General features: G+C 35.7%; 1 protein-coding gene across 12 annotated transcripts in view; it reads left to right on the top strand.

Annotated features, from left to right (window-relative positions):
* Window positions 1-22,249, top strand: part of LOC143693500 (uncharacterized) — a 215,800-nt gene that overhangs the window by 28,082 nt on the left and 165,469 nt on the right. For 7 of the 12 annotated variants that reach the window (XR_013181209.1, XR_013181208.1, XR_013181220.1 and 4 more), the window contains exon 2: window positions 12,096-12,273. The exons of the other annotated variants lie outside the window; for them this stretch is intronic. Coding sequence is in view for 2 of the 7 variants with exons in the window: in XM_077174727.1 (XP_077030842.1) it covers window positions 12,096-12,273 (178 nt within the window). In the remaining 5 variants the exon portion in view is untranslated. The remainder of the gene's footprint in view (window positions 1-12,095; window positions 12,274-22,249) is intronic. 12 annotated transcript variants of the gene reach the window in all.

The raw sequence follows: 22,249 nt of genomic DNA, 5'->3' as shown, positions 1-22,249 counted from the left end.
TATATCTGTTTATATTGAATTTTTGTCTGTTTCTTAATTGCCATAGTCAGACAATATAGTGATATTTGAAACAACCATTATTTTACCATCTAAATTGAGTAAACTCTATTAACCTCCAGCTTTCACATAATTTATGAATATGTTTAGCAGCACAGGTTGCAATATGGGTTCCAGGAAGATGCTACAATTTTTACAGTAAAAACTGCCAAAGTATTCCTACACAGCTCTCCAATGGACACAGAGCTGGCCAAAGCTCAGCTATCAGACAAGTGTCGTGGTTTGACACTGGCCAAAAGCCAGGCACCCATGAAAGCTCCTCTCTCACTCTCCCCTGCTACAGCTGGGCAGAGGAGAGAAAATTTAATGAAGGGTTCATGAGTTGGGATACGGATGAGGAGAAAATACTCCTCCTCCGTAAACAGGGCAAAACAGGCTCAGCTTAGAGATATTAAGTAAATTTATTACTAACAAAATCAGAGGAGGATAATGAGAAGTAAAATAAGCCCTTGAAAACACCTTTTCCTCCCCAACTCCTCCCTCCTTCCCACTGATGGTGCAGGAAGACAGGGAGTGGGGGTTTTGATCAATGTATCCCCTGTGGTTTCTCATGCTGCTCAGGGAGAGGAGTCCTTCCCCTGCTGCACCATGGGGTTCCTCCCACAGGAGACAGTTCTCTGTGAACTTCTCCAGCAGGGCTCCAATCTCACAAGGAACAACCCTCCCAAAACTGCTGCAACAGAAGTCCAGCCCATGAACAGCAGTACCCCTCAAACTCCTGCAGCGTGGGTCACCATGGGACGCAGTCTTTCAGGGATAGGTTGCTCCAGCCTAGGAGCAGGGCCTTCCTGTCTCTCCATGGGTCTCCCACTGGATCACAGCCTCATCCAGGCATCCACTCATTCTGGAGTGGGCATCTCCCCCACGGGGTGGATCTGTGCATCCCTTGTGGATCCCCAAGGGCTGCAGGGGCACAGCTGCTTCACCATGGTCTCACCACAGCCTGCAGGGGAATCTCAGCTCCAGTGCCTGGAGCACCTCCTGCCCCTCCTTCTCCACTGACCTTGGTGGCTGCATGTTGCTCTCCTCTCACAAATTCTCATTTCTACTCAGGCTGGACTTAAAACTGGGGCCCAAACTTTGTTTTAATTTCTTCTTAAATGTGTTATTGCAGAGGCATGACCACCATCTCCAACTGGCCCAGCCTTGGCCAGCAGCACATCCATCTTCAGAGCCATCAGGGATTGGCTCTGCCACACATGGTGGAAGCTTCTAGCAGCTTCTCACAGAAGCCCTTTCTGTGGCCCCCCACTACCAAGAACCAGGCCATGCAAAACCAACACAACTTGTGTTTGGCAACTCCCCAAATGCACAAACATATTTAAGAAAGGGCAGAAAATACCAAACAGAAAGAGAAGGAGGGAGAAACAGTGAGTGAAACAGTGAGAGAAACAGTAGAGGCTGCATCAAGGAGGAGGAGGAAGAAGAGATGTTCCAGGTGCTGGAGCATAATATTATAGAAATATTTTGTCTGACTAAATCCATATCGCTACGGATGATCAAACAACAGTATTCCAAACATGGCTGCTGATGATCCATCAACAATTCTTCCTTAGTTGTCATGTAGTAGAATGCTCTTTAATTTAAATATTTTTGGTAACGCAGCAAATGATACTGTAAGCATTAGATAAGTGCCAAGTTCACCTTTTTGTGTTGCTCTTTTCCCTCCCACCCACTTTAACATGTAAGAGTCTGTGAAAATTAAAAATATTTTAGAGTGTAAATATTTTATTATTAATCAAACAGAGATATAATTGCTAAATTTCTCACAGTAACTTTGAAATGTGTATGCACCAATTAGAAACCACAGAGGGAACAGGGTAAAAAAAAAACACTCAGAAAGACTCTCCTCATTACATTATAATGTCTTTAAAGTATGTCACATGTTAGATCTAAATGGCTTGACAGGTAGCCATTTTAAGGACTTTTATGAATATAATCAATGTAAATCTCAATAGTTATATTTCTAATAACCAATTTGCTGACTTCGTGTTCTTGTCAGGATAATTTATATATATATACACCATATGTTCTGTGAAATTTTTCTTTGCCCAGGTGAGCATTTAATCTTCCTTTCTCCCTAAAGGAATTATCCACATCCCTGAAATCAGAGGATCCTCCACTTATTTTTCCCGTCTGTCAGACCTTCCAGCCATAAGACCTCAAGTCATAATGATCATCTTTTCAGCAGAGGGCAGCATATGGCATTCTCAGAGTCCATCAATTCCACTGTTTAATTGGCTGCAGAAATCACTGTTGAGCTAAAGCTGATTCTGAAGCCCTTCCAAGTCTTCTTGACTCTTAGGCAAAATTCAGATTTTGGTATCCTTTGTGATTGTGTGGAATATTTCTCAGGGGAATGATCTGTAGTAATAAATCCATTGAAGAAAATGAAAGTTGTTTTTCCTTTTTTTTTTATTGTTACAAGAAAAGAATATTCATCTGGTTGAAATTTTCTTAGTAATGATAGTAAAGATTATATTGTTCCAATAAATTGAATAGGTACCAAATATTTGCATATCAGATAATTTTCATCATTGGTAATCTTAAACCCTTGTCTTCATAATAATGGTAAATCTGTAACAGGGAGAAAAGCTTGACAAACCATTTGATATGGGGAATCAGACTGCCTAACACTCTGAGCTACTAATTCTGTTATACAATAATTTCAAAAAAAAGAAACATTTCATTTCTTTAACAAAACTTTTCCTCCATCCATTCTGTATAGAAAGAAGAATGAGTTTTCATCATGTTTTGTTATTCATATTTTGATTTTTAAATTATATCACATTTTATTCTTTTTCTTTCCTTTTTTTTAACTAACAACAAATGCTTTCTGATTTACATATGTTCAAAAGTTCTCAAAATGGCAGTTCATTCTTTTTGCATGCTGCAAAGGCCTCTTGATAGATTATAAAGTTTAACACAGTTTTTACAATATCACGCAGTTTCTGTTTTCTGTGAGCCACAAAATCATAGAGTGTTTTGGATTGTAAAGAACTTTTTATGGTCATCCTGTTCATCACATCTGTGATGAGCAGGTGCATCTTCAACTGGATTAGATTGCTCGAAGCCATGACCAACCTGGCCTCCAGTGTTTCTGTGGATGGGGCATATACACAAACCTATGTGGAATGACTGATTCTTGTAACCTTGATGGTTGAATAAAATAAGAGAAATAAATGTTTTAAGAACTGCTCCACATTTTTTGTTCAGTGACTCTGGGAGAATATATTTTTATATGAGTCATCCTGAATTTCTGTTTTGCTGTTGCTTTAAGTATCTGTTGTTTTTCACAGAAGGGCAGAAAATTTGTAGGTGAACTATCTTTTGATAAAATTTCATGCCAGCAAGTGTCTTGGCAGTGACAATGAATGCCCAAAATTCAAATGTAGAAATATTTTGTTGCTCTATGTACCATAATACCATAAGCATTAACATGTAAGAGATATTTCTGAATCACTTTAAGGGAGAAAAAATCCAAACCTACTAATTTGCAGCTTTTAACTAGTTGATAGGTGGTGGTGTGTTGATTGAGTCTTACTATAAAGGAGACCAAAAACCTGTTGACTCTGCAGAAAGGAAAACCTATTCTACACATAGGTTGACATTTAAGCATGGTTGACATTAAAGACAATACCTTGAAAGAGGCTTGGATTAGCTCACACTGTTTGGAGGGCCAAGTAGAGGTTTGCTGGTCTAGCAGCAAAAGGGTTTTATTTGAAGTGCTTGAGTTGTTCATCTCTGGCTGGGTATTAAGACTGCTGGTCTTCATGAAAATATATTTTTGGATATGATGGTTAACTCTCTTGGGAAGTTTCATTCTAGGCTCATAGAAACTTTTGAAGCATTTGACCCTGTCACTTAAGCATTTTCCCACTGGTAATATAATGCACTTGGACAGTTCCACTATGCCTCCTGTTTAGTCTGTTTTAATTGTCATATTTATTTAAAAACCTTCAAATTTATTTCTATATATTAAATGTGTAACATTAATTTGTCTGCCCCCACCTTTTTCAATTTTGTTTCTTCTTCTCATTTCTTGAAGTAGCATAGTTGAGGATCTGTTATTTCTCCTCTTTGATATTCTCAGACATCTGTATCCTTTCCATAGGATTTTTTCCAACCTTATTACTGACTAGAAAAGAAGCACACAGAAGTGAGTGTGACAGCCTATGTAATTTAGAACACTTAATTTATCTATCATATCATCCATGGAGTGATAGCATAATTTGGGCAATTTTAAGTGTGGCATAACCACCCAGTGAGTGGTTAAACCTCTACAGTGTAGCATGTCTGACATACGGTTTAGCAGCTGAAATTTACTCTCTAAAAAACCCTAAAAGATCCCTCGAAGAACTTCAGCTTGGAATGCTTCCTGAGTACAAACACTGCTTGTGGTGCTTCAGTAAAGAAATCTTGGAGCCTTCAACTATTGTTTCAAAATGTTTGAAATTGTTATGGCACTGCATACACTGGGAAAATGTACTTCTAAACAAAGAGTTTTGAGCCATTCCTCATTTTTCCTGACCCTGAGGTTAATATGTACTCTGAAGGTCCTTTAAAACAAGCCGAGAAGGTTATTGAACTTATGCTAGGGAAACTATTGTCTCAAGACTTTTTCTGAGTTTTCTCTCTATTTTGTCACAGCAGAGGACAAGTTCTCAATCTTGGGTGTAAGCTTTCCATTTTCTATACTGGTTATATCACCATCATAGTTAAATAGTTTTCTGCTATCATTTAAGACTTGCTTAAGGCTATTTCACACTATTTTAACTGTTGAAAATTACTTAAGCAGGGGCTTTGCATCACTTTTGTTTCTGGGAGTGCCCACTTTTGGCAATTAAATAGAACCTTGAAGTAGCATAGCTATACAAACCTTACAGGATTTTGAATTCCAGCTTGCATAGCTTTGTCACATTTGCTTTAATCCAGAACAGCACTTCATCTTCAACCTCTCAGCACTGCTGCTCAAGGGAAACATACAAAATACCTTCAAAAGATAATTCTGGAACTAAAATTCATAACTCTGCTGGGCACTAAAAACCATGGACTCAACAGAGACATTGGTTTTATGGCACATTATATTTTTTGCCACCCTAGGATAACCTTTCCATGCTGCACAGACAATAAATTACTTGTGACTCTTTTCCTCTCCATCACTCTGTCCCATAGGAGCAAACAAATGTATTGTCTTTCCCTTTGTAATATTTCTCTGCCTCATATTTATGAGCTATATTATCTTTTAGTAAATTCAATTGGTTTGATTAAATTAAAAACCAAAGCACTTGTTCTTAACTTTTATTTAATTTGAAAGATTGGTATTTCTACTTTGGGCTGGAGGAAAGTTTTGAATACCTGAAAGCTTATCATTTTCCCCTCAAATATTAAATTTATTCTACTAGAAGATAGCAACACTTATTATAAACTGTGCATATTTGTACTGTTAGAACACATGGCTAGAGTAATACCACTTACTGCACATACAACGTGATGATTACATACAATTTCTCCCATTTTTTCCTAAGAGTTCTATTGTATTTGTCTTTTAATAAACAATTTCACCTGTCCAAACTCCTAGCTATGTTGTTGTATTTTTAATATTTTTCATTTATTATTCTTGTGTTATTGTGCATGTGGTTTATAAAGCATTTTGAGACTGAATTGGCTGAGGATTGGTATGTGTTTGTCCTGTTTCTTATTTTCCAACAAAAATGGAAGCAACTAAAGAAACGAAATGCACTCGATCCCCAATGCCCCTGTTTCCAAGATTAAACAATCTCTACAGAATTTGTTAATTTCTTGGTGCTCAGTGACATCCTCTGAAAAGGTGGTAAATTTCAAGCTGTATAATCAGTAACACAACTCTATTCAGTTTCAAATACAGTCAATAGTGTTTGATAAAGCTGGAAAATGCTGAAATGCTGACAGTTTTTAAGACGATCCTTTAAATTTAAATGGTGGTTGCCAGTACCAATAAATTTTAAAACAAAAACAAATCGCTCAAAAAATGCAATAAAATGATGTGTGCATTATTACATACTCTTCACATCAGAGATTTCTCAGTGAAAAAAACCCCCAAAATAAATAGCATATGCTGTCTCTGCAGGTCTCAGACATCACAGGAGATTCTTCTGAATACACCCTCATGGTTTAGTGCTTATTCTTAGATGGGAGAAACAATGCCATAAATTCGAATCTTGTGCCTGTCTCTGGTTTTATAAAACTTCACTAAAACAAATGAAAGAAAACAAAGAAGGGACAGTATTTGGGCTCATGGCATTATGACATACCATCTGAGTAGACAACACAAATAGCCTGCAGCATAGATCAACTTTATCTGTGGTCTTGTCATGTTTCATAAACTGGAGCAAAACTGGGCTTGGTCAGCATAAGATACAAAGCTTGCAAGAAAACTGTTCATAATTCACAGAGTAGTGCATGTGGTTCAGCTGTTTTGCAGTGTTTTTTTCAAGATCTATAGAATGTCTTATTACAATTTAAGGGGATTTTTTTTTTCTCAATGGAGGATGACAGGAGAAGAAAGCCAAATTTTGAATTAACACCCTCCCCCTTTTTCTCTCTTTTTTTCCCTTTTTTTTTCTTTATTCTCTTTTTATTTTTTTTTCTTTTTAGATTTGGTTGGTTTTTATACATTTTTGCAAATGCATCTGGTGATATACAGTTTTTACTATTAAATATGGTTGAACTATATTTAGCTTCAATCACCTTAAGAAGTTTAGATTTTCATCTGGTTATTTTTCTTTATGTGACTAAACACAAGTACTGTTTTTTTCGTGTGTATGGGCCTAACTAGCAAAATTAAAATTCAGAGACATAGGTGTGGGTTTTGTAATAACATCAGGAAGCCACTAATTTTTTGTAGGGTTTATTATATCATATTTAAAATGTAAACATAAATCTCTGTTATAGCTAATCCAGAACACTCTCAAGACTAGTAATTTTTGAACATGATACTCATCTGCTACTGACCCTCTAGAAGAGATTCAGTGTTATTTCAAAATGCTCTTTGTTGTGACAAGCACTTAATGATAGAAACTACAAATAGAAAGCACTTAATGATAGAAACTTCCTGGCAGAAACTACTGCCATAGCATTGGTCCTAGCTGGTCTGAATAAAGACCTGTTAAAAATCCAGTCTCAGTCCTCTCTCTACCCTTTTGTTTATTTCAGAAACTGTGTATTATTTTTATTATATGATAGTATCTCATATTCCTAACCTAGACCCAAAATAACAGTGGAGTTGGATTTTTAAATTATTTTTTTATTTTACAATTAGATTTTGCTAATGGAACACAAATTTTATGCTTATTTTTTTATATTTTCTGTATAATTTCTATTTTTATTTTGCTCTTAAATATATCATGCTATTAAAAATAAACCTATTCCGTTCTTGCATATGTGCAGTTGGAAAATTCTAATGTTTTCATTCATTTTTCATTTTGTGAAATTTCAGTTGCAAAATACTGCAATATTTGTCGCAACAAAAGAAAGAATTAAAATCCGTCCTTGCCCTCCCTCCAGTAGAATTTGTTAAAATTATGAATCTTCTTTCTTGATAGGTTTGTGAAATTAAATTGTGTTCCAGTGTATATAAGCAAAGTTTAATCTTTGCTGGTGAAACCAAAGCATTTTCTTAAAAATCCATTGCTGTAGGAACAGAGAATTAAGGCAGGTTGAAGCACTGACCTGTACAGGATCTCTCACCCTGTACAACATTAATAATGGATGTTACTATTTACTAGCCCTCAAGAGCCCACTTTAGAATATATCATATATACTGTGAAACTTGAATAAAGGCAGATGCTGAAGAAAGTGTGTTGTATAAAATCAGCCATGGGTGAGTTTATTATTATAAAGCCTGAATGAATCCTGACTACTTCCAGGACTTCTACTGTCCTTCTTCCTAGCCTTTAAAAATACCTCTTACCCTCTATTTACAGTTTAGACAAATAATCTCAATTTGGCATTTTGTAGTGCCAGATTTAACAATTTTTTTTAATGTGATGTGTTTTATGTATGATTAATTAACGCTGGTAGTTCTCTTAATAGGGTGATTTGAGTGGAAGTGCCATCCTTTGGCACTTGCTAATTTCCTCATGGAATAGGTTGGCATTCCTTACCTCCCAAGAAGACAGTGTTGCTCTTTGAAGAAACAAACTCACATCCTTCCGAGAACAAAGCTTGAACTATCCCTGCACCCAGCAGGTGGAATTAAGACACGTGGTCCTATTGTGTTTTCCAGTTTCAGTGGAATGGTGAGATTGGGAACTAAGGATTTGCTTCCAGGCTGTAAAGAGCAGCTAGTCTGAAGGTTATGGAGTCTTCAGGTTGGTTCTGTACAGCCTGGTTGAGTTTAACTTATCACTTGTTCTTCCTCCTCCTTTCTTCTTTCCCCAGGTCTCTTTACCTCAATAATCTTGATTGCACATTTCCTGCATTTGTTCAGCTCTTCCCTTCTCCGATCTGTCCCTTCCCAAGTCATCTAATGCTGGACTTTTCCAGACTCACTATCATTCCTGACACTTCTTTTTTCCTTCTGTTTAACCAATTGTGCTTCGAATCACTTGAACCAGCTGACTTTTTCTCAGCTGAGATCCCACTCAGTCCACCTATGCAAATAATTTTTTTATTTCAATCTCTCACCCAGTTCATGGCATGGTAGTTCTTCTGTACCCTCTTTTGCTTTTGTGCAATAGTCCTACTGCTCTGGTGCTTAGTTCTCAGTCTCAGCCATTCTAATCAGTCAGTCTAAGGCCTCTAACATAAATCAGGAGTTTTTCTTATGCCCTTTCTGGTCTTTCTTCCATTCTACTGACACATAGATCCTTCTCTTTCCAACTTATCCTCTGTTAGTACTGCCTTTGGAGAGTACAATCAAGACAATCTCTTTGTTCTCCCAAAACATGGGTTGGAATATAGCAAAAAAAGTGCATTTTTAGAGAAATATAGGAAAAGTCTTGGGATGGTGATTACTTTGTGCATGTGGAATTGTTTGTGATTTCAGTTTTCAACTGTTACATGTCTCTCCTGCCCTTGTTGTGATTACAGTTTTCAAAACCTTATTGTCTTATGTCCAAGTTTGGGTAAATTTTCATATCATGTTGACATAGTTCTGAGATCAGTTCAATTGGTTAGTGCCAAGATTGTGAGTTCAATCCCCATATGGGGCGTTCATTTAGAAGTTGGACTTGATCTTTTTATGTCCTGTCCTACTCAGAATATGCAGTGATTCTGTGGTTATGATTGAGACCCAAAAATTTCTGCAAAGGAAGTAGGCAGAATTCTTTTAAAGGTAAAATAATGTAGGTGTCCCCCCCCACCCCCCCCAACTTTCTTTTTGGGAGCAAATAATTGGTGTAGATGAAACTACACTTGTTATAGTTTGCTTCAGTACTGTTTGAAGTTGTCAGATTATTACTTGTGCCTGTGAAAAATTCTTTGAATTGCTGAGTTTGCCTTTGAAGTTGTTTGAGTGGTTTACCAACTCTACTTTCTAGAATGGATTTAGACTTTTTTGGAAAGCAAGAATCTACTGAGTTAGTATTTTTATGGAAATTTTCACCTTGAAAAAATGAGTAAGTTCTGCTAGTTTAGTACTAGCAAAATAGTTTGATTTGAAAAAAAGCAAAGATAATGTTGAGGAACATAGTTTCAGAGGATAGAAATGTCTCCAAAACACTTTTATCAATACCTCAGTGGTGTCATTCCCTTCCTGAAATATATGGGGTTCTACCATTATGTCTTTCTGCAGGAGAATGAGCCTGTATTTTTCTTTTTCTAAAAGAAAGCTCTGCTGATCTAGGTTGTTCTAGGTAGACTGATTTTGATCTTTTGTCATGGAAATGTTTTATACTGTAGGAACTATACAGGGTGGATGTACATCATCAATTTGTTGGGTTTTTTTCTTAATTCTCTCTGCAGTCCCAATTCCTCTACATCCTCCTCAGTCTCTGACTTATTTTAAATACAGATCAACTACAATGCCCCAACCTGGCTATGGAGATCAAAATGGCTTTAGGCTGCATTAGAATTGGTAGGAAAAGATTTTGGTTGAAATCCAGCATGAATCATGTTTAGAGTAGGTTGAGCAGTAATGTCGTTTTTGTTTTGTTTTGTTCTGTTCTTGTTCAATCACCATTTAACTAAGTACCCATACAAAGTAGACTGGAATAAGCAGAAGAAATACCAAGCTGAAAACCCTTTAGCCTCATGCATCGTCCTGGATAGCACTTGATGAAATTTTCATCTTCTTAAAGGTGGGAGCTGAAACTTAATCTTTCATGATCTTCATGGCTTCCTTTCCACTGATTACTGGAGTTCATTTCATAGAGCTGTAATCTGATTGCTTAGCTAGACAACAAAAATAGATTTCAGATCCCACCATCTGAATCCTTAGCCCCAAAAAACACCATGTGGAAAATTGCTAGTGCCCATACTGCATAATTAAGATTTGAGGAGGGACTTTAGAAATTTAGATTGCTTATGTCAATCTAAATTTAACCAATTGTGAATTGGTTAAAATGCCTTGTAAGGCTTTGTCTGTGCTTTGGATAATAATCAGCATCCAGAAATACTCTAATGTTGTTAGTAGGGATTCCATATAGGCTTTACTCAACCTTATCAGAAGTATCTAGCTGGTAGGTTCTCATTCAAGATCTGTTTTTAGATCTAACTGTGCAGATACCTTCAGTATATTTTTTCAGCATGGCAGTGTTTATTAAAGATCATAGGTTTATATTATTGAGGACTGCAAGATATGAGATTAACTGTTTTTATCTGTTGCACCCTAATTTGCGCCTAATGTTAATAAGAGCTACTATTTAGTGTGGAGTGGAATTCAGTCACTGGCTGCTTTGTCCTAAATCTTGGACTTTCAAGAAGGATGCAACTGAAAGACGTGGCTGAGGAAAGACAGAAGTATATATATTCAAATTTAACTTAGACCTAACTGCTCTTTCAAAAGACTGTTTGAATTATAAGTGCTGCAAACACTACAAGAATATAAATGAACATGGCCACTCATAATGTGCAAAACTATATTGTCCCATACATTTCAAAGTTAATTTTTAAATTTTGTTGTTGTACAGCTCTTAACAGGTACCTAAACAAAGGGGAATGTAGGTGGAAAAGTAAATTGGATATCTACCATTGTTTATGCCTAATATCACATCTACTTAAAAGATATCCTTCTTGTTGTTTTATTACAGATGCAACACCAGCATATTACTCAGGATGATTTTGTTGTTTGCTACTGCCATATTTTTAAAACCAGGATCTAGTGCCTGAGAGTTAGCATGTACAGAATAAACTTTCAACCAGATATTAATATTGCCTAATTAAGATACATGTAGTATTTCTCCTATGCATAATCTTAACTTTGTCATCTTTTCTGAAATTCATTCTTCTAGGCAATTTATGATCATATCATAAGACTCTATTTTAAACTGGTATTTCATAGAATATATCACAAAAGGACTTAGACCAGGTATTCAGATATTTAGATTAGTCACTGTTATTAAAATTGTTATACATTCAAGTGGTCATCTTCCATTTTGATATCGAACACTGAAATTTTTCAGAGAATGCCATTTGACCATCAGATCTAGTGAACAGCTTGAGATTGGCAAACCACTGGATAAAACTAGTCAAACTTGTATAATAAAACAGGAGTGGAAAAAGAAAATAGTCATGTAAGTAAAGCTGCAAAGTAGTTTATGTTTTAATTTTTGAATTTGTGTGAATAAAATCATATGGCCCAATATCACTTTGATTTTAGATACTGTCAAACAGCAGAAGCCTCTTAGATTCCCAAAATAATGTTTTGTTTTGCTTTTATCTTTTTAGTTTAATATTGAAACTAAATTTTACAAAATCTAGGAGTACTCTTTTTTTTTTATCCAAAGAAGAGGAAAATAAAATCCAGCCACCTCTGGGTAAATCGTCACTGTGAGCAACAACAACAAAAGAAGATGCTTACACTTTTATCCCTTGTGGATTTCTTTTTAATATTTCAGAGCAATGAACATATGGCTGTTACTATCAGCACTGTTGTATTTGCGGCGATGCCTATCAACATCCACCAGAGAGCAGGGCAGCTCCAAAACCCACATCTTTTATGCTGTGGAAATTGATGGAGACAGCAACACAGCCAGCTTCTTGGCCAAACAACATGGAATGCAGTTCATTTCAAAGGTCAGCGCATATTTAAACTTGCTTCATTACTCCCACCTTTATGCTTGAGATTTTCATTTTTTTAAAATCAGTTTACCTAGAGGTTCCTTTAGAGACAGAAAAATGAAAGTGCTGAATCCTATTTTCATTTGGGGATATCAAGCTTTTTATCAAATTATAGAGGTGGCGTTTCAGAATATTTCATATCTGATCAGAAGGAAAATCCAAAAATAATTTTCTCTTTATTCAGGAGTCTTTCAGCCACTGGGACTGTTTTATTTATTACTTAATATTGTGCTCCAGTCAATCATTTTGAATTCAGACAGGAAAATGGAATTTTTATTTTTAAAAGGAAAAAATCCAGAGGAAAAATGCTATTGGAATAAAGGAGATTTTATTATTTTAAAAAAATAAAAATATGTCTTCCCTTCTTCTGCTAACTGTTTTATTTTCTTTTAATCACAGTGCATTAATATGAAGACATATATTAAACAAAGGATCTTACATAAAATCGTATATTTGTTAATTACAGGCATTTTTTTCCAGAGCATTTCTACAGCATTTATCACTGAGCTTGAGAAATTATGGCCTTGTAACACAATAAAGGAAAAATATTTTTCTTCCTTTGGAATAGCATCTCAATGCACATATTTTCTGTATATGTACTGCATATATGTGTATAAACATGAAGTGTGTATTTATATTACATCTAGCTTTATTTTAACTTTCTGTTGAAAGGTTATTCCTGAGCTCTGTGTTAGTACCTTGGGACACAGCCCAAATAGAAGAAACACATCAATATCTTTCATTTACAGTTACTGGTCTGCAAAACTGGACATGTATACCAGTGATACAGTGTTAAATTTTCCTGTTGCTTCTAGTCTAGAAGCATATTGCATCAGTTGAAGTAGATCACAAATAAATTATTAAAACTTTTAATATGTTAATCTGTTGCAGCCTCCATTCATTGACCTGAAAGTTCTTTGCCAATTTTAATGAATTAAGCCTTGAAGTGCTCCTTTTGCTTTTATCTCTACTTCTCAGATGTGAAAAGCAGAGGTAGAGTAAGTAAAACAATTTGTTCAAGATCCACACAGGAAGTCTGAGGCCCAGTGAGAAATGGAAAAAAACATTGTAAATTTTCATTTCTGTGCTGTAGCTGTAAGAAATTATCCTAAGAGAGAAAATGTAATGAGCTTATGAAGAGGAGGCAGTGCATTACATGTGCTTCAACAGCCACTATGGTCTACCCTAGGCATGGAAATCACTGAAGGGCCCCCAGGAAAAACTGCACCCAGTTTTCTGTTAGAATGACACAATGACACAACCTTCCCAGTGTGTTCCCCTTAGTGTATAAATATTAAAATTGCCACAGGCTGTTGTATCGAGGATGCTAATAAAAAAAAGCCTAACAAACAACACTGAGGTATTAGACAGTATTTCTTTAAAGGGTGTCTTCAATGATAGGGTTGCAAAAAAGGGTTTCTTCAGGGTTTGAGTAGCACAGAGGTACTTTGTACAAGGGGAACAGGTGACAGTTTCAGTAGCTATATAATCAGGGCACTATTTATAGCTAGGTTGATGGGAAGATATTTGGTAGTATAACAGAGGGAGTCACACTGTGTTCTTTGTTCAGTAATATTTATCTAAAAAACCACATTTTTTATTACAGTGATTATGAATAAGAAAAAGCAAAAGATGGAGAGAGAAATGCAGGAGATGTAGGGAGGGTTTTCCTCCTGTGAATTTCCATTTTACAACCTGTTCTATAAGCAGATACCTTTCTAAGCATTCTTATTTCATATGTAAAAAAAAAAAGCTTCTGTGGTATTTAAAGCTTATGGTCTTTAAGCCATGAGGAGCAGTGGTAAAGTATTAAAGATTCAAATATGATTAAGCTTAATATTTTTCAAACTTTTTGTTGGCTTCTAATAAGCTTACAGCATGTGCTATGTGATAAGATGATACTGAAATATTATTTGAAAAATAAACCTCTAAAACATGATAAAATTTGTTGTGACTAAAATTCCTAGGTAGTCAGGAGTATTAGTACTGCAGTTAGGAGTTTGACTCCTATTTTAGGTTCCCATATGACAAAGCATTTGAAACACATACTTGAGTTCAATCCTTTTTCAGGAAAAGAATTCGTAATTATGTACCTAAGTTAAATGGGATCTAGACTTATCCTTAAGTGCTTTACTGGATAAGACTGGACTGCTGAATAGGGCTCTTGGTGAAAAAACAGTTTTGTATGAGAAAAGTGACATCAAAGACTGAAAATGCTATCTTTTAAATATGCCGCTGTCACCACAGGAAACAGACTCCTGTAGAAATGGTAATTATGTGTAGCTGTGACATCCTTGCTTCAGCATGTTAGCTGCAATTTAGAGTTGCAGTTTAAAGGCCTAACTTCCCTTTGGCATCAGAGTTCACTTTTACTATGATACAGTGGATAAAGGCAGTGAGTTAAGTGTGTTGCATTGGATTTTTTTCTCTCATTAAATGGTGTTACTTATTAATATGCAGATGCTTGGCAACTAAGTAGGAAAATTGCAAGTGTGAAAAAGGCTACCAATTAGGTATCACTCTGGAATACACTCTTGAATGGCATTTAGTATATGAAATCCAAAGTGGTAAACTTTTGACATTGGTTGCAATAGTATTTCATTTCACATTCTGTACCAGCTCTAACTTACTAATGAAAACAGTGTAGTGAAGAGGTTTCTTAAAACTTAGTGTTATGATTTCTCTTAAACTTAAACCCACTGATTTAAAGTTTCTGGAAATCAAAATACTCATTAGAAACTGTGAAGGTACCCCCAGCATGGAGGAGTCTCATCAGTTCTAACATAATCAAAATATTTTGCAAAGAAATGCTTACTTTGGTTGTAACTTTTGCATTTCTAGGTCATAGCAATACCCTTAGTAAAGATTAGAGAAGTCAGCAGATATTAAATGTAGTTATATATCAGAGGTATACATTAGAATTGAATGTATGTTAGTATTCTTTTGCACTGTTGAGATTTGAGTAAACCAAATTTCTTTGTTTTTATCACTGTTGTAATGTAGACTGTACACAAGTCTCAACTCTTTCCTTAAAGCCTGAAATTTAATTGCTGAACCAGTTTTGAAGACTTTGGTAAATACATGCACACATATGTGCATATATAAATGTATATACACACACACACACACATAAGTGTAAAGCATAGATGAGTTTGTATTTGGACACACATCCCCTGTATAAACTTAGTCTAAGTGTACAAATGCAGGTATGGTACAAATTTAATTTTCAACAAAGTTTCCTAGATATATTGGGTATTTGTTTTTCATCAGCAAAACTCTGGAAAGTATGATATAAAAGGTACATGATATTTGAGTATTAGATCTAAAAATTTGTTCTTGAAACACTGGCAAAACCTGCAGTGAACTTCAAGATCTTGGTATTCCTAAACTTGTATAGAAACTCCAAGCAAGTCTTGGATTTAAAAAAATGAAGATTTGAAATGAATTATTCTGACCATGAATCAAAAATTGATTGTATGTCTGTATTCAGACATACATATATATGTATATATGTATTCAGAAGGTAAAGTCAAGCTGGGCAGAAAACCCCACTTTTAATAAAAATGGGTTTAATACAGACACTTTTTAGAAATGAAAGCAAGAATACTGAATGACATTTTGACTGTGAGCAAGGTTAGTTTCATATTTCTCTCCCTATTTTTTCTTTCTTATCTTCTTTTTTTTAATTGATCTTTCTCTTTGATTCTTCTTTTTTTTTTTATATTTCCTTTTCCAGTCCAGAGAAGTGTTTAGTGGTTTCATTATAATTTCTTTTTTCCAAAGTCTGTATTTTCGTTATTAAGCTTCCTTGGATATTTTGCAAGCTGTAAGCAGAGCAGATATAACATAATGTTTCTCAGTGTGTTTATTACTTTTATGATAGATCCCTTCAATATTATTGTATCTTTAAAAGTCAAAATACACAAAATCTAAGGAAACTATGGAAGTGCTTCTTGCTGAGCTGGATATGGGTTTAATAGATCCCATTCAAGGATGACTTTTAATTTACATGACCTAACTATGGACAATTTTTTTGAACTGGTTATTTCTCTTTCAAGTTTTACAGCACACATCTATTAGATTGTATTTTCTCAGAGTAGTTATGGGATGGGCATTTGTCCTCATTTCCCACCCCTACTCTACTGCTTTTATTTATATAGAAAGAATATATTTCATTTAAAATACTACTTAAAATTTTATTTTCTCCATCTGTGGTTAATATACCAAGTTTTTTAAATGGTGGAGGTAGGGGGCAGGGGGGCAGGGGGAAGATATTTGTTACAGGTTTTGATTATCAGCAGTTAATTCCTTTGCCTTGCACTGATGTGCAATAAAACCTAGGATTTTTTTAGAAGGAGGAGGATTCTGGAATTGTGAGAGATACTTCTGTTACTCTTCTCTCTGCCATCCTGTGAAGCTACTGAAGTGTCCAGAAAGTCTTCTTGTTCCACTTTTGGCAAAGTGAGGAACAATCCCTCGTTTTGAGACTTCACACTGAAGTCTAAAACAGTAATGACTGGGGAAAAGCACAGTTTGGGTGGTGCTGTCTGTTAACACCACTGATGAATACATGATGATTTGAAAAGATCATCAAGTTTTTTAAGACATATTACAGAATGAGCTTTCATTGTTTTCACTTGTTTACATATGTGATTATAGAATATCCTAAGTTAGAAGGGTCACACAGGGATCATCTAAGTCCAGTTTCTGGCCCTGCCCAGGACAGTCCCAAGAGTCACAGCATGTGCCTGACAGCATTGTCCAAACACTTGATGCTCTGACCACTTCTCTGGGGAGCATTGCAGTGCCTAAGTGCCCTCTGGGTGAAAAAGCTTTTCCTAATATCTAGCCTAAATGTTATAGCTGATGTTTTCTTTAGCATGGCAATTACTAATTCACCCTATTTTTGTTAAAAGAAATTATACTCTCCTCAAATATTTGCTTCTGGAGTCACATTTGCTTTCAAAGAAAGTCACATTAGTCTATCTATAACATAAAATTAATACCCTGTTCAGCCACTATTGCATCATTATTATTTGGTACAAGTGTAAAGTGGCAGCATCTGCTGTTGTAATCTCAGCTGAAAATTTTCTAGAATATTTTGACCATTGTGAGCTGTAGATTCAGAAGGAGTGTACATCTTTCCCATGGTTTTGTCTGTGCTGTGCATCACTATTCAGTTGTGTATGGGGTAACAGATAATGCATTCACCCATTCTACCAGAATGCTCCTGTGCTTGAGAAGGGCTTACAAAAAGGCAGAGAATTATGAGCACTCATTAGTTATTACCAATTTATGCTAATATACAAGGAAAGTAATCATTTAATCGTTCTGATTGAAATGATGGGCATGATTCACAGGAGATGTAAATTGGTATATCCCTATTTAAATCAATGAAACTATACTGATATGTGCCTGCTGAGAATCAGGTCCCTCATCTTTATTTGAATAATTTAATGGTAGGTTGACCAGACCATTAAAGAATACAGTGAATAGAAGAATCCCATATTGAAACTGGAATGTAATATTAGATTAATTTTTTAATTTTTTTTCCCTCTCTATTGTCCTGTTTAGTAGACAGGTCTTAGGTCAAGTTTAAGCTTTGAAGTTGCTGGCATAATGGTACATTTAACAAACCACCAGAATGTGGAAATATATTAGAAAATAAATTTTCACATTACCACTAAAACAACCCACTTTTTGATGACTTTTGAAAAAAATACTTTTTTTACCTCTGTTTTCTGTCTGTCCTTAATCTTACCTGTTCTGGTGTTAAAATAGTAACTACAGTGCAAAACCAAGATGAATGAAAAAGCTAAAATTACTGTGACTCAGCCAGGTCTTGCTAATGAAGGAACATTTCCCATTATATATATTTATTTCAGATTCTGGATATCAGTCATTGTAAGGAAATAGTATAAACATGGTTGCCAGTGTTTTATTTTTTTTTTGAATGAAAATATCTTAAATAAAATTATGAAATTTCCAACTCTCCCTGGAACTACAACAAATGTTTCTTCTCAGTTCATATACCTCTGGGACTGTAGCACTGGAAAATGGTTGCAAAACTCTATTAATTTTCCAGGTGCTTAGTACTGGGTTTCTGTCTTACATTTTATGCCTCACTATTTTTTCCCCTGAAAGGAGAAAAAAAAAGGCTAGATAAATTTGGTTTTGGTTAAATTTAAAACTTATTAGTAAGCTAATATATGAATGTCTATTTTTTTGATTATTACCAGAGGTGTTTAGCAAACTGATGCCAATACATTGTGTATTACATGGGTTCCATGTATGTATGAACTACACAGAGGGCCACATTATTTATTTCTATCGTTTTACTCTGGAAAGTTCATGGTTTCTTAAGAGCAGTTTGATTTAAAGAAATTTGATGTCAAGCATTTGAAGTTATACAGTTTTCTGCATCTTTTAAGTTGTTTCCAGAGACAAAATCACACTACAGAGATCCAGCTTAGTTTTGGGGCTGCATCAATAGGCTGCTTTATTTGGAAGTTGATGTAATGACAAATTTAAGCTTTGGAACACAGATTTTAAGAGAGAAGTGAGACTAGAAGGAGAAGAAAGGATTACTTCATTTGAACGGTCATTGCAATGATTTTGTACTTCACTTAATTGTTTTACCATTGCAATACTTTTTATTTGTGTAGCACACTTCATTCAGTATGGTAAGGGAAATTTGCACAGTGTTTTCTTCAAAATTAAATATCCCAGCAAAACAGAAATTAATATTTATATGTGTAAATGTATTTGGAAATTATAAAATAAAAATAAAACATACAAGAAAAAAAGAGAAAAATACCAATTTTAGAGTTTTTTTTTTTAATTTTTATTTTCTACAAAATTTGCAGAATTAGAGCATGATTGAGGTTGGAAGGAATTCCTGGAGGTCATCTGGTCCAACCCCTCAGCCCAAGCAGGGCCACATAGACTCAGTTGCCCAGGAAGATATTGAATATCTCCAAGAATGGAGATTCTACAGCCAGTCTGGGTGGCCTATGCCAGTGCTTGGTCACTCTCACAGTGAAAATCGTATTTCTTGGTGATTCAGGATGTGTGTGGTTCACTTCAGTTCAGGATGTCTGTCTATTGCTTCTTGTCCTGTCATGGGGCACCACTGAAAAGAGCCTGATCCCCTCTTTTCCATTTCCTCACTTCACATGTTCCCCTGAGCCTTCTCTCCTCCAGGCTAAGCAGTGTGAGCCATTTCAGCCTTTCCTTGCAGGAGAAATGCCCAGTCCCATCATCATCTCTGTGGCCCTTCACTGCAGGCTGACCAGCAGCTCCACATCTCTCTTGTACTGAGGAGCCCAAAACTGCAGCACTGCACGTGTGGCCTCCCCAGTCTCCTCACCCAGAGTTCTCACTCCTTCTTCCCAATTCTCTTGTTCTGTCCAGCAAACCAAAGCTTCTCAGGTTTTTCCAGCTCTGGTTCTCACAGCCATTCTGTATATTGATAAGATTCATTAATTTCAAGGACACACTATTGCTTTAATAGCAAATGATGGAGAGAGAATAAAGTCCATAAGTCCCGTTCACTGCTGTTTATGGGGAGACAATGCTAGTGAAAATACAAATCAAAGCAATTTTAAAGAGGAAGTTTGGACAGTGGTGAGGAGAGATTGCAGTGGTATTGAGAGGGTAATAGCTCAGAAAAGTTAATGCTTCTTTGGAAATGTTGATTGAAATAATAGTATAAATATGATGTAATATTTTGTTTAATATTAAACTGCATTAACTGACTGGAATTTACAATGATAAGATAGATATTTTTCTTACTCCTTTGACTTGTATACTCAGAGAGTTTTTTATATGTGGATTGCTCTTCTTTCCAATCAAAAAGGTTTCCTAATGTAGTGTGACCTGTCAGACTCTGTATATAGACAAAAAAGAAGCAACAGGCAAATGAGGATTTTGCAGGTAGGAGTGCAATAATAGGTAAGGATGAAAATATTTCAGCTTCAACACACATGAAAAGTTTTCTAGATAAAAAAATCCAGTAATAAATATCATCTTCTACACCTTAAATCATCATCATCATCATCACCACCACCATCATTCTTAATAAGGGTTTTTCAAGAACATTGCTATGCAAGATAACAGCTGGGATTATCCAGCATTTCAGTTCCAGGGAAGAGGTGGCTATGACATGAACACAAAATGTCAGTATACTTGCAGGTATTACTACTTTTCTCATGGACTGTGGTAACCACTGCTTTTCAGTAGATGACACAGTGCCAGTGTGAATCAAAAGTTTGTCCCCAGGAATATATAGGGCATGTCTGTAGGTATGTAGGAAGAAAAAGGAACAAAGGAGCCAAGAAACCTAAAAGGTTTTCCTTGGCATTGGTTTTCATATGCTGAAACCTTCCTGGAGAGCCTCAACTGTTTTCAGCATCACCTGAGAAAGCTTTTTTCCAGTCAGATCAAAACTGTGTTTGCCTTTTTTTGGCATATGTTAGCATCTTCAAAGATTTGCATCATTCCTGATCTGTGTTTCTAATCAGTGTGCGTGTCTGAGTGTGCATTCTGCCCCATGCACATGCACGCACATACAAGCAAAGGAGCACCTGTGTACAGCTTTACTTGAGCTTCTTTTGGGGACTAGCACAGCTTTGTGTGCCCTCTCTACATGTGATTAAATATTAATTAGGCTTCTAATATAAGAAAGTGAGTTCACAGGCCTGAGTGCCACATAAATAATGCATGAGGTACCCGAAGGCTCAGCCCGAGAAGCTGATTGGCCACCTTGGATTTGTATAATTATGAAGTTTCATTATTAACAGTGGAAGCAGTGGAGAGATTTGCCTAGCTTGAGGGACTTTGAAAGCATAAGCTGTCTCATTAGGGAAAAAAGGGAGTAAGGCATAATATGCAAACTTGTTAGTAAAAAAAAAAAAAAGGAATAAAAATTAAGCATAGCTTTTAAACAGGAGTATTTTCTATGTATATATAAACATTTCTAAGTTTATAAAAAGACTGAAATTGATATAGGGGAGGTCTATACTACAGCTGTTTAACAATTTTGTTTGTAAGAGCTCTTGGTTAAAAGCTTTTGTTCTTGGTATAAAACAATCTTTAATATTTTACAGAAAAATCCACAGGTAGCTTAATGGGCTCTGCAAAGTGAGAGGTACGGAGGTGAAAGAGAATGAACACAGTCCAGGGTTCTTGCTAGAATGTGTGTTGTGCATGCAATTAAATCTCAAGGTCAAACAATTTACAGACAATTACTTTTCTAACATCTCCAGAAATGCCTGCTTACACGTCTTTAATTTTAAATGATACTGATATTCCAATTCTCCCCAAAGGTTAATGCTGACTAAATCCAGCTGTGACCTGACACGATGCGACAGCACAGTGCCTAATTATCCTCTGGATAGTCATTTACTTTAAACCATTAAAGAAATAGGCTGAGAGGAAGATTTAGGACCCAGAAAAAATGTTAGCCTGACTTCTTTCTTCTTGAGGATGGGGTGGGCTGAAAAATAAAAATAAAATCTTGCTAAATGTTAGCCATTTGCTTTGATGGCAGAAAATTGTTCATCCCACTCTGTTTTTTTACAGGTTAAATTGCTAACTAGTTCATTTTATCCATTGCCTACGGCTGGCGCTAAATGTCAGTGACAAATTTTGTACTTGTCTTGAAGAATGAATTAAGTTATGCACAAAAGCTATAGTGCTTTTTTTAAGATGAGTGAATTGCAGAGAGGAAAAAAAAGTTGCTCATTTGAAAAAGGATTATTTCGATTAAAGGCCTTTTCTATTGTAGTGGAAGACAGGTAGTGGTTTAAGATAATTCTGACAGTTACCTCCCACAGAGGCTGCAGTCCTTTACTAGAAATTTCTGTAAGAGCACTTGCATCAGATTATGCACTATGATTGTTATTGTAAGACCATTTGTGACAGTAAAGGG

Source organism: Agelaius phoeniceus, chromosome 3, assembly GCF_051311805.1.
Source record: "Agelaius phoeniceus isolate bAgePho1 chromosome 3, bAgePho1.hap1, whole genome shotgun sequence".
Lineage (NCBI taxonomy): Eukaryota > Metazoa > Chordata > Aves > Passeriformes > Icteridae > Agelaius > Agelaius phoeniceus.
The sequence above is the reverse complement of the archived record's forward strand: the minus strand, read 5'-3'. Positions and strand labels throughout refer to the sequence as shown.